Consider the following 13,297-nt stretch of genomic DNA (forward strand, 5'->3'; position numbering starts at 1 on the left):
CGAAATTCAAATATAGTCCTCCCGGTCAATTTTCATCAAAAATCACTAACGTGGCGGCATACCACGGTGTCACGTAAGATGGCCGACAATAACCAAACTTTTACCTTGGCGATTTCCAACAAAAATTGATTGAAAGGATTACATTTAAATTTCACACAAAGATTTAGGACTAAGTTGAAAAAATTATAAAGTTTAGGACTGAATTAGTATCTATATAATAGATTTAGAATTGATGAGATAAGTGCAAGCTTGAAGGCGGTTTAATGTGTATCCCTTGGTGCGAAGGCAATCTCTTAATCCAACTTTCTTTTCGTTGTAACCACTGAATTTAACTTAATCGTGCCAGATGTTTTCACTGATAATTTTGTGGTTTTATTGGACGCCATGTATTTACGGAGAAAGCAAGCTAATTTGGCACAAATAGGCAATCTTTTCTGGCAAGTTGAAACTGAGACAAGCTACATCATTAGAACCAAGCAGAAGCTTGTTCTTGCAGTACCTGTATCCGATACATATTTCTAGATCCTGAGGAGTAACTATGGCCAAGCATCGCGCGCTGAATTATTCAGTATCAAGTAAAGGCGCTATCAGTCAGATTTTTGCGGCCTCACTTAGACTGAGCATTTTTGCCGCCACCGCCACCGCCACCGATGCCAGACATCGTTCTGATCTTCATCTTAGTTTGTTGAATAAAGTTCTCAATATGGTCGCTCCCGCTGTCCTTCTGCCCTGCGCCCTTCGTCCCTCCGGCATTCGACATGGTGCTCATTCTTATTTTGGCGCGATCAATGAAAGCGGACACTCGGGTATTGATGTCCTCTCCTTCCTCCTTCGCTTCCCTACTTCGATCTTTCCTCGGGGCATTTCGAGGTGCAGGCTTAGCTTTCTCCTGATGAGTCTCCTCTTGAGTCAAGCCGTGAGGATGGGACTCAACTTTCCTAGCGCCAGTAGTTTGGCCAACGGCCACCTTTAAAGGAGATGCCATCTCTGTTCCGAACTTTGGTTTCTCTCGGACAACAGCAACAGATGCTCCTGGTGGGGGATTCGGTGCAAATCCGACTGCTTGGCCACGTCCCTGGGGAGAAACAACCGAATTGGCTTTCAACTTGGTTTTGGCCATTCCAGGAGACGATTGCCTCCCAAGCTCGACCGTGGTAGGCTTTGTTCCCACTTGATCGTTCTTGTGAACAGGGGCCTCAAAGTCGGACGTTGCCTCTGGCGGATTCGCATACTCAAACTCGATAGGAACTGCTTCAGAAGCGGCGACAGATCGCGGGTACATTGGGGCACGACGAAGGGCTTAGAGATGGGAAGTCAAATCAGAGTGGTTCCTTTTCCCTCTAGAGGCGTTTTAAGGGAATGAGGAAGGCCGAGTATGCAGTAAGTGCTTGTGCGGGTGTTATATACCGAGTCATGTGAGGGAAAAATGAGGCCGACATTAAACCAGCCTAGTGAGAATGGAACAAAGAGAGCGTAATGGTGCAGACATCACTTGGTTGCGTGAAAGATCAAGATGCCATGATCTAAACGTGTATTAAACATTAGAATATCAGCCAGAAAGCAGGCTTTTCCCAATTTGTCCCGGTGAATTGAAGTATAGGATCAAATTCCCACTTTACTTGCCCATAAACAATCCAGAAGAACTAGAAAGGGAATCTAACAATAGCATTCTAACACATCAAACTGGGGATTGGCAAACCTGTCGCTGCTGCTTTGGAAAAAATTGCCACAGCAATCTAATAGCAGAGTTGTACAGACGAAAGGAGTAAAAAGCGATTCCGATAACAATGACAAGCAAGAAAGAGAATTCTGAGTTGGCACCACATGCATCGTCAAAATTTAACGAATAAATCATCTCTATTTTGTCCAACTACCAGAGGCATCCAACTCAAGAATCAGTGGATTAAACAGTTGAGTAGCTTAACCCTTGCAAAAGTAAATATTTAGCAGGCGCAACTCTTACATCAGGAATGTACTCGAGTTCACTGCTGACATTAGTAATAAAGGCCAGGTTAAGTGCAGCCCATGAACGCCCACCAGAATGATAAAATTGCCAGACTATAAGCAAATTGTAGAGAATGGAATAGATGATCCCAAAATGGTAGAAGCAACAGAGACCCGCATAATTCCTGCTGGTCCGTGTCAAATATACAAGGACAAGCGACAACTGACCTTGAACTTACAATAGTGGAGTATACCGATAGACTTGTTGTTGAGAGACATTATGTGGGAGTCGCTAATGACATCCAAGAAGTTGGCCTGTTAACCACGAGCATAATGCAAGAATTCTGTAGTATGAAAATTTACATGGCAAGATGAGAAGCAATGCAGCCAGAACGGAATTTAGCCTTCCCAACCTTGACTACATCCGAATTTATCAGATCCAAACTGCAATACAATTAATTCAATGGCGGAAGGTCTTCACAGCTTGCTCAATCTGCCGCCGACAAAGTGGACAATTTGTCAACTGCAATGAGCATGTTGTACAGCAACACATATGCCCACACCTGTTGAAGAAATGCATGTAGCATGATAAGTACAAGTTTAAAAGGCAATCAGAAGAAGCAAAGATGAAACATCTTACAAGGTTCAATTCTACTCCAACATGCGCTAGGGAGGAGATGCTTGCTTTTCAGGTCATGGATAAAAATTATACGCCTCCAACAGGGATTTATTTCTTTTATATTTTTGACAGATACCTTCCACAGGGATTATAATGAAGAGTATCATTCATCCACTTATAAGGAAGCAATTGCCCATAGCATTTCGCAATTAGGACCTCAGAAAGCTCAAACATCAGAGGCCAAAACTTAAAACACAAAAGTTGGCAGAATAAAGCTGGAGGATCAGTGTATTCCAAAGCTACTAAATGTTAAAGAGTACACAGTTATGTACATACTATCTAACTACTATCGTGCACTGCAAAGCCTGCACATGGAAATTAACCATCTTATCATATAAAACTTCTTCCAGGACAATGAAAATCAAATCAAAGCTTTTCATCTCTTCACTGAACACAACCCTCTAGACACCTGAGGCTTGCAGCGGCATGGAAGAGTGGAATTGGTAAATATACAAAGGCACCATCAACAGCAAACTCTAATAACATTGTATCTAATAAAGAAAAGATTGCTTACGGGACAAAGACGGAATTGTACTCCTGCTCAAGGCATATGACACAGAGATCTGGCATCGAACGGTCTCTCTTAGCACTGTCTGGTGCATTCTTGATCTTGTCATCTGTGCCTGAGAATAAATCATAACCGTCACTATGTGAATAGATCGATTGTTTGAAGTAACAATTATGTAACACAAGTTACCTTCAGTATCTTGTTCTGATCTCCTAGCAACAGCTGCAAGAACCCTGCATGGAGAAGACTTAATCAACATTATGCAGAAAGAGAGAACAATAACCGAGATATGCTACTGATAACCGATCAGTCTCCAGAAGGAAAAGCACCTGATCGATTACCAACAAAAAAGCAAACAAAAAATCTCAAGTAAAACTAGGAAATATATCAAGAAAACAAATAAAAGAGACGTTCTGAAAAGTAGAAGAGGCATTTGAGGACAAATCAGAGACCACCCAGCAAAGATAGCAATTTGAGCTAGACAAAGAAAAGGTCAAATATCTGAAAATCAATCAGTGTGAGGAAGAAACTTCAAAAGTTCTAGCAATTGTCTTGAATGATAATTTCTTCATCTCATCAGAAGGGTCCTGTCTGAAGGGATTTAAGACAACGACAAGTGTGTAAGCTGACAAAATATATGTAAGCCATATTAACATCGTATTTGACAGAAGCGCTGACAAAATATATGTAAGCCATATTAACATCATATTATCATCGATAGTCCATACTTGTTACTTCTATTTCTAACGGAAAGTTTGATGGGTTTGGTTATGAAATAGACGGTTCATTGCAATACTTTATGGTAATTTGGCAGGAAGTGCCATTATACTGAACTAAATTACACGATGTTTGACGTTTGTCTGTTGGCTTCATGAGACCCCAGATACTATACTAGCAAGTGCTCGGTTGCGAGTTGCTGCTCTCATTGAAAACGTTAAAGGAGAGGTAATTTTCTATCGTGCCGTCGTCATTTCTTGCATTAGCGCTTTTAATACAATCTAATAGGAAGACGCAAAGAGATTGAAATGGAGCATTCGGTTTGCTCATTCAGTAGTCTTTAAAAATTCGGACTCAAACTCTAGCACCGGGCACTTCTCTTCGCAGCATAAAGTAAGGCTAGAGATGTGCAGTTCATGAAATCAACCTGCTTGCTAGCGTGCGCGCGTGCGACTATTGTTGACAAGTAGAGACGTTAGATTTTCCTTTTTCCTAATAGAATCAGTCTTAGCTGCTAATGCCTTGCCATAGTTTTGGGTTTGACAAGGTTGTCTTCGTGAAGAGCCATGTAGAAATGTGACTTCCCGCCATGCTGTCATTTGGAGTATTTTCTATCGGTTTCCTCTCTTAAGTGATTCAATCCATTGTTAACAGCATTACTCGGCGAAAAGATAAGATACATTGAAGTTTTATACTTTCCTCAGGGGAACGTGTTTGCGCTGCTTTATCTGGTGTTCCACATGATTTCAATACGACCAGACACTCGACACTTCAAAGAGGTGTAAGTATATGGTGCTCCCCCAATGGAGTTGTTAAAAGAGGTGAATTTGTTTAGGATATCAGGTACTCAATCAGAAGTATCAATATGTTCTGCAATGGTTTGACGGTGACTCTTTCCCTGTAGGATGAGGATACACGTGATGTAGCTGTCAGGGAAGGAAACGACAAAAGTGATGATATTAATTTAGCCTTATAACGGTGCTATTTTAGTGACAAACATTTTAATCTAGTACAAATTCAATCATTTTGGCTAATTTTAGCATAATATTTGTTAATATGAACATCAACGTTGTGAATAACTTTAGATAATATTTTAATATTTTTCAAATTATATATTCATTTTCTATTTTCTTTTCTTCTTCATTTTTTATTTATTTTTTTGCTTGTCTTTCTCTTTCTTTCTTTTTCCTTCCCCCAACAACTAGCCTCAACCTCACCACCCAGGTAAAATGTAGCAAGGTTGGGTTCTCGTCCAGCCCTTTGGCAGGGCAAGCCTTGCCAGCCCTCACCTCTAGCCGATTGTTGAGGTCTAGCGACCAACCGGAGAAAGGAAGGGAAAAAAAAAGGAAAGAGGAAAAACAAAACAAAAAAAGGTCGAAATTATTAAAATTTATTAACGTCGGCACCAATCTTTGCATAAATTGACCAGCATTCATATTAACAATATATTGACAAAATTAGCTAGAATGATTGAATTCGCACTAATTCAAATGTTTATAACTAAATTGATAGAAATGCAATATATTTATGACTTTTTAACAGTTTTTCACTTAAACTAAAATCAAACAAGAAACCATCAACTAGTTTACAAGAAACAAGGCTATATGATGGAATCATGATCCCCATACCCAATTCTACAATCTTTGAGTTGCACTTGCCACCCAATTCTCGTGCTTTCAAAAAAATTTACGATTAGTGCCCTTGCTTACGAGACCTAGAAGCACTGTACTCTTATATAGCAATTACTTGTTCGTGATCAACTCTACTTCTTTGAGAGGGAATGGGGACGTTTAGGCGCGTTTGGTAACGATTCCATTCCCGGGAGCGATTCGATCGAACCGATTCTTTTTATTCATTTCCCTGAACCGATTCTAAGCATTTTAAGCCGTTTTGTAAGCTGTCCAAAATTTCGATTCTCGGAATAGAATTGCGTTTGGTACCGTGTTCATTAATTGCGTTCCAAATCAATTTCTTTTAATTTTTAAATAATTTTTTTACATTTTCCTTTGTTTTCTTTTCTTTTTTTAATTTTTTAATTTTTTTCTTTTCATTTTCCTTTTTTTTTTTTTTTCTTTTCATTTTCCTTTTTTTTTTCTTTTCATTTTCCTTTTTTTTTTTTTTTTTCCTTTTTTTCTTTTCTTTTTCTCATCTTCTTCTTCTTCTTCGGCCGGTCGCCGGGCCGGCGACCCAAGCCAGACGAGGGCCGGCGACCTCACCGGAGCGTCGCCGGCCCTCGGCGAGGCCGGCGGCGGGCGAGGCTCGCCTAGCCCCGCCCGGTGGCCGGGCCGACCTCGTCGGGGTTGGGCGAGGGCCCGGGCCACCGGCGAGGTGGGCGAGCCTCGCCGGTGGCGGCGAGCCTCGCCGGCCACCGGTGGGGCCGGGCATCGCGAGGCTCGCCCGGCCCCGCCCGATCCGGCGAGGCTCGGCCTCGCCCGGCCCGCCGAGGCCTCGCCCGGCCCGGCGAGGCCCGCCTCGCCCGGATCCGGGGAGGCCGAGCCTCGCCGGTGGGCCGGGCAAGCCTCCGGCGAGCTCGCCGATGGCTGGCAAGCCTCCGGCGAGCTCGCCGAACCTCGCCCTAGTCGGCGAGCCTCGGCGAGCTCGCCGGACGGCGGCGGCGGACGGCGGCGGCCAGCGGCGGCGGTGGATGGCGGTGGCGGACGGCGGACGGTGGCGGGCGGTGGTGGACGGCGGTCGCGAGATGGCCGAAGGGAAGAAGAAAATTTATTGATTTTGATTCTCAAATTCGTTCCGGAACAAGAATCAACTTTTTTTTTTTGTTCTTGATTCTATTCCCAATCTGTTCAGGGAACAAAAATTTTACCAAACGCGATTCTAGGCCGAAAGGCGATTAGGGAACAAAGAATCGAATTTGGCCCTGTTTGGATGGTTACCAAACAGGGCCTTAGTAATCCAATTATATGAAGCTCCAATTCAACTTTTGGACCATTGACCCTGTCTACTAATTCCACCAATCCTCTATTGATTTGTCATTGCGACAATAACGACACTTGCTACACTTTGTATGCATGATCTTATTAAATTCGATTTAGACTAATGTGATATTCGATTTGACATGTTGCACGCATCACAACTCTTCTTGTAACAAAAATTATGATTTTCGGGATAATGAATCCTTCACTAGCGTCACTCCAAAATTTGCTCGCCAACTATCGGCTGTACAGAGTTCCCTAGGTCACCAAAAAGAAAAAAATGTTATGATCTTCGAAGTCAACTCATCATATATAATGTAGAGTCCGAAGGTTTTTATATAAGTATGTGCAAGCTGTTCTACATCACCCACCCAAAACAAGGATGATATCCGAATTTTACAACTATTACCTGAACCAAAAACCACAAATTTTCGAGCTGTCAGAAAAACTTGCACGGCATCCACAGCGACATATATTTTTACTTGTTCCACTAATTATTGCCGTGCGAGCAAATTTATTCAAGACCGAATAAAAGTCTGTGAAAAATGGGAACAAGACTGTCGATTGCAAGTCTAGTAGCATGCCCGTCATTCAAGTCGATCAGCTTAAAGGGATTGCGGATTTAAATAATGGAGGCTTTGTGGAGTTGAAGGATCATATGGATGCTGATGTCTTTGCCCTTTTGCTCAGAGCTTCAATGTCAAGCTGGAAACATATAAGAGTACCAATTTTATTTTTTTTATTCTAAGGCTACGCTTAATTGCCCAAATTTTTAATCAAGATAACACTTGATAGGATAAGATATTAAATCCAAAAATTTTACTATATCTTATCCACTGTTTGATGATTATAATAATAAAGTCGAATATATTTATGTTATATCATATACATTATTTGGTATAAACAATATATAGTATAAATGAACCAAAAGTTTACAAATGAAGATAGTATAAATCTCTTGCAATACTCTTTACTTACTTTATTTTTATCCGCTTCTTTATTTTATTTTCCTCTCATTTTTAATTAATTTTTTATTTCTTTCTTCCCCTTCCATCATTCTCTAATAAACTTTTATTAAACAGTAAATTGTATAATATACCTAAAATACTAAAACACCTAAAATATGTAATAAATATATTTATATTTATATATTGAATTTATATTCAAATATATTATACAAATAAGATTAAATTAAAATGATTAAATTTTTTTTGTTATTCTAGATTTCTTATGCCAGGATATATATATTATCTATATTGAATTATGATCTTTATTTTGTTAATTTCAGAAGTTTACTACCTGAGAAAAATAACTTTCCTATTATAGATGTTAGGAATCATATCCACTTTTTTACCATCTCCTCCATGAAATAGTTTTATCTAGCTTATATCTTGTTTATAATTGACTTTACTCTATCTTGACTAGACACCAAATGTAGTATAAGATAAATTTTATCATATCCTAAATTTTATCCTAATTCCCAAAAGCAGTCTAATTGTTCTTATTGGGTATTCGTCCTTTGTAGGTAAAAGAGTTTGTGTATATCAAATTGCCCTTCCAATATTTGCACCTTGTGGATATTATGGCGGAGGTACATATATATGTTTTTTTCTTGGCTGAGGATTAATATTGGCCCCAGTGAGATTCAGTTAAACTCGATAGTCCATACTTGTTACTTCTATTTCTAACAGAAAGTTTGATGGGTTTGGTTATGAAATAGACGGTTCATTGCAATACTTTCTGGTAATTTGGCAGGAAGTGCCATTATACTGAACTAAATTACATGATGTTTGACGTTTGTCTGTTGGCTTCACGAGAACCCCCCATACTATACGAGCGAGTGCTTCTCACTGGCTGCGAGTTGCTGCTCTCATTGAAAACGTTAAAAGAGAGGTAATTTTCTATCGTGCCGTCGTCATTTCTTGCATTAGCCCTTTTAATACAATCTAATAGCAAGACGCAAAGAGATTGAAATGGAGCAATCGGTTTGCTCATTCAGTAGTCTTTAGAAATTCAGATTCAAACTCTAGCACTGGGCGCTTCTCTTCGCAGCATAAAGTAAGGCTAGAGATGTGCAGTGCATGAAATCAACCTGCTTGCTAGTATGTGCGCGCGCGTGACTATTGTTGACAAGTAGAGACGTTAGATTGTTCCTTTTTCCTAATAGAATCAGTCTTAGCTGCTAATGCCTTGCCATAGTTTTGGGTTTGACAAGGTTGTCTTCGTGAAGAGCCATGGAGAAATGTGACTTCCCGCCATGCTGTCATTTGGAGTATTTTATATCGGTTTTCCTCTCTTAAGTGATTCGATCCATTGTTAACAGCATTACTCGGCGAAAAGATAAGATACAGTGAAGTTTTATACTTTCCTCGGGGGAACGTGTTTGCGCTGCTTTATCTGGTGTTCCACATGATTTCAATACGACCAGACACTCAACACTTCAGAGAGATGCAAGTATACGGTGCTCCCCCGATGGAGCTGTAAAAGAGGTGAGTTTGTTTAGGATATCAGGTGCTCAATCAGAAGTATCAATATGTACTGCAATGGTTTGACGGTCTCTTTCCCTGTAGGATGAGGATACACGCGATGTAGTTGTCAGAGAAGGAAACGACAGAAGTGATGATATTAATTTAGCCTTAAATTTTCTAATGGTGCTATTTTAGTGACAAACATTTTAATCTAGTACAAATTCAATCATTTCGGCTAATTTTAGCCTAATATTGTTAATATGAACATCAACGTTGTGAACAACTTTAGATAATATTTTAATATTTTTCAAATTGTATATTCATTTTCTATTTTCTTTTCTTCTTCCTTTTTTTTTTAATTTAATTTTTTGCTTGTCTTTCTCTTTCCTTTTTTTCCTTCCCCCAACAACCAGCCTCGACCTCACCACCTACGCCGAATCTAGCGAGGTTGGGGTTGGCCGGTTGTTGAGGTCCAGCAACCGACTGGAGAAGGGAAGGGAAAAAAAAAGAAAGAGGAAAAAACAAAACAAAAAAATTCAAAATATTATTTATCAACGTCAACACCAACCGTACCACGTAAGTCAACCGGCATTAATATTAATAATATCTGGCCAAATTTAGCTGAAATGACTGAATTTGCACTAAATCAAATTATTTATCTAGCCAAATTTAGCTGTAAGTCATATATATAACTTTTTTAATAGTTTTCACTTAAACTAAAATCAAACGAGAAACCATCAACTAGTTTACAAGAAACAGGCTATATGATGGAATCATCATCCCCATACCCAATTCTACAATCTTTGAGTTGCACTTGCCCCCCAATTCTCATGCTTTCAAAAAAATTACGATTAGTGCCCTTGCTTACGAGACCTAGAAGCACCCGTACTCTCATATAGCAATTACTTGTCCGTGATCAACTCTACTTCTTTACATAGGGGAATGGAGACGTTTAGTAATCCAATCATATGAAGCTCCAATTCAACTTTTGGACCATTGACTCTGTCTACTAATTCCACCAATCCTCTATTGATTTGTCATGGCGACAATAGCAACACTTGCTACACACTATATGCATGATCTTATTAAATTTGATTTAGACTGATGTGATATTAGAGTTGCATGCTAAAAGTATGTGAATTCTACCATTTCACGTGTAACAATCACTCAATCACTCAATCCCTTATTTTTGTTATCGTGTTCTCACGTAAAATGACGAAAGCACTAAAAAAAGCCGAAAAATAAAATAAAATCGAGCAAGAAATAAATGTGAAAAGAAATAAATATGAGATAGAGAAGTTACATGATTCGGCAGTGTGCCAACTCCAAGGGATAAATCGATGGGATATTCCACAATGGTCAAGATGCCAAGATTGCAATTTGCTCGAATTCTCAAATACTCAAAAGTGTTTCCCATATGCTAATTACACCTCAGCGCCCCCACAATAATTAGTCAGTGAAATGCAAGTCATCCTCACAATCTCTCCCAAACAAGTTAGGTTTGGACGTTGTCGAGCAAGTTGAGTTATAATCTATATTGGAACATCCAGCCCATCAAAATCTCTCCAACTTTTCTCGACATCAGGTCAGATGTCCGGCCGAGTCGTGGCTGGCTTAGGTTTGACCGGACGTCCAATCCACCTCCTTGTGCGTCCGAATCCTACATTCACGTGATATGTTTTACATGTAAAGGCGAGCTTATGCACGAGAGAGGGCGTGTTAAAGTATCTAATGTAGGTCGGGATTTCATTCTCAGAACTTTTTGGACAGAGGATCATATCTAACCGTTACTGATCAGTTTTGTTGGGCCAGCAGAAGGAAATGATGGTCGGCCTGAATTTTTCAGACAAGGGTACTGTGACATAGTACGATGCTGGTCCAAGTCACTGCCAATGTTGCCCTTCTGATGGTTTGGATTACATTAACTTAAAGTGGTCGTCAACCAAAATTATTGTATATGCATCAATTACCTGGCTAATTTAGCTGTTAATTAGCTCAACTCCTCTGAAAATCCCTCTAATTATGAGCTTACAGATTGGGTCAATCACGAGCAATCATGAACATTCCGATGAGATGAGATTCGGTACGACTATTTCTTAACCTGGTATGATGCCTACTATAGGAGAATTTGTCCAATCAATTCTAAACTTTCCAATCTTTCTAATTTAGTCCTAAACCTTTACGCGAAATTCAAATATAGTCATTCCGGTCAATTTTCGTCAAAAATTGCTAACGCGGTGGTGTACCATGGTGTCACGTAAGATGGCCAACAATAACCGAACTGCTACTTTGGCGATTTCCGACAAAAATTGATTGAAAAGATTATATTCAAATTTCACACAAAGATTTAGGATTAAGTTGGAAAAATTATAATGTTTAGGACTGAATTAGTATCCATATAATAGATTTAAAACTAATGAGATAAGTGCAAGCTTGAAGGTGGTTTAATGTGTATCCCTTGGTGCAAAGGCAATCTCTTAATCCAACTTTCTTTTCGTTGTAACCACTGAATCTAACTTAATCGTGCCAGATGTTTTCACTGACAATTTTGTGGTTTTATTGGACGCCATGTATTTACGGAGAAAGCAAGCTAATTTGGCACAAATAGGCAATCTTTTCTGGCAAGTCGAAACTGAGACAAGCTACATCATTAGAACCAAGCAGAAGCTTGTTCTTGCAGTACCTGTATCCAATACATATTTCTAGATCCTGAGGAGTAGCCATGGCCAAGCATCGCGCTCTGAATTATTCAGTATCAAGTAAAGGCGCTATCAGTCAGATTTTTGCGGCCTCACTTAGACTGAGCATTTTTGCCGCCACTGCCACCGCCACCGCCACCGATGCCAGCCAGCGGTATCGTCATCGTAACTCTTTGAGTAAAGGCCGAACTATGGTCGCTCCAGCTGTCCTTTTGCCCTGCGCCCTTCGTCCCTCCGGCATTCGACATGGTTCTCATTCTTATTTTTACCCTTCGTCCCTCCGGCACTCGGGTGTTGATGTCCTCTCCTTTCTCCTTCGCTTCCCTACTTCGATCTTTCCCCGGGGCATTTCGAGGTGCAGGCTTAGCCTTCTCCTGATGAGTCTCCTCTTGAGTCAAGCCGTGAGCATGGGACTCAACTTTCCTAGCGCCAGTAGTTTGGCCATCGGCCACCTTTAAAGGAGATGCCATCTTGTGAACAGGGGCCTCAAAGTCGGACGTTGCCTCCGGCGGACTCACATACTCAAACTCGACAGGAACTGCTTCAGAAGCAGCGACAGATCGTGGGTACATTGGGGCACGACGAAGGGCTTAGAGATGGGAAGTCAAATCAGAGTGGTTCCTTTTCCCTCTAGAGGCGTTTTAAGGGAATGAGGAAGGCCGAGTATGCAGTAAGTGCTTGTGCGGGTGTTATATACCGAGTCATGTGAGGGAAGAATGAGGCCGAGATTAAACCAGCCTAGTGAGAATGGAACAAAGAGAGCGTAATGGTGCAGACATCACTTGGTTGCGTGAAAGATCAAGATGCCATGATCTAAACGTGTATTAAACATTAGAATATCAGCCAGAAAGCAGGCTTTTCCCAATTTGTCCCGGTGAATTGAAGTATAGGATCAAATTCCCACTTTTACTTGCCCATAAACAATCCAGAAGAACTAGAAAGGGAATCTAACAATAGCATTCTAACACATCAAACTGGGGATTGGCAAACCTGTCGCTACTGCTTTGGAAAAAATTGCCAAAGCAATCTAATAGCAGAGTTGTACAGACGAAAGGAGTAAAAAGCGATTCCGATAACAATGACAAGCAAGAAAGAGAATTCTGAGTTGGCACCACATGCATCGTCAAAATTTAACGAATAAATCATCTCTATTTTGTCCAACTACCAGAGGCATCCAACTCAAGAATCAGTGGATTAAACAGTTGAGTAGCTTAACCCTTGCAAAAGTAAATATTTAGCTGGCGCAACTCTTACATCAGGAATGTACTCGAGTTCACTGCTGGCATTAGTAATAAAGGCCAGGTTAAGTGCAGCCCATGAACGCCCACCAGAATGATAAAATTGCCAGACTA

General features: G+C 40.4%; 1 protein-coding gene across 1 annotated transcript; it reads right to left on the reverse strand.

The window, feature by feature from the left end:
- Window positions 1–2,059: 2,059 nt before the first annotated feature.
- Window positions 2,060–3,600, reverse strand: LOC104457029 (E3 ubiquitin-protein ligase SP1). Its single transcript, XM_010071952.3, has 3 exons — window positions 3,321–3,600; window positions 3,138–3,246; window positions 2,060–2,507 (listed from the first exon to the last, which is right to left on the reverse strand). The coding sequence occupies exons 1-3, from the start codon at window positions 3,388–3,390 to the stop codon at window positions 2,405–2,407; spliced, it is 282 nt and encodes a 93-aa protein (XP_010070254.1). The 5' UTR covers window positions 3,391–3,600; the 3' UTR covers window positions 2,060–2,404.
- Between the last annotated feature and the right edge of the window lie 9,697 nt (window positions 3,601–13,297).

The sequence above is a fragment of the Eucalyptus grandis genome, chromosome 8, assembly GCF_016545825.1.
Source record: "Eucalyptus grandis isolate ANBG69807.140 chromosome 8, ASM1654582v1, whole genome shotgun sequence".
NCBI lineage: Eukaryota > Viridiplantae > Streptophyta > Magnoliopsida > Myrtales > Myrtaceae > Eucalyptus > Eucalyptus grandis.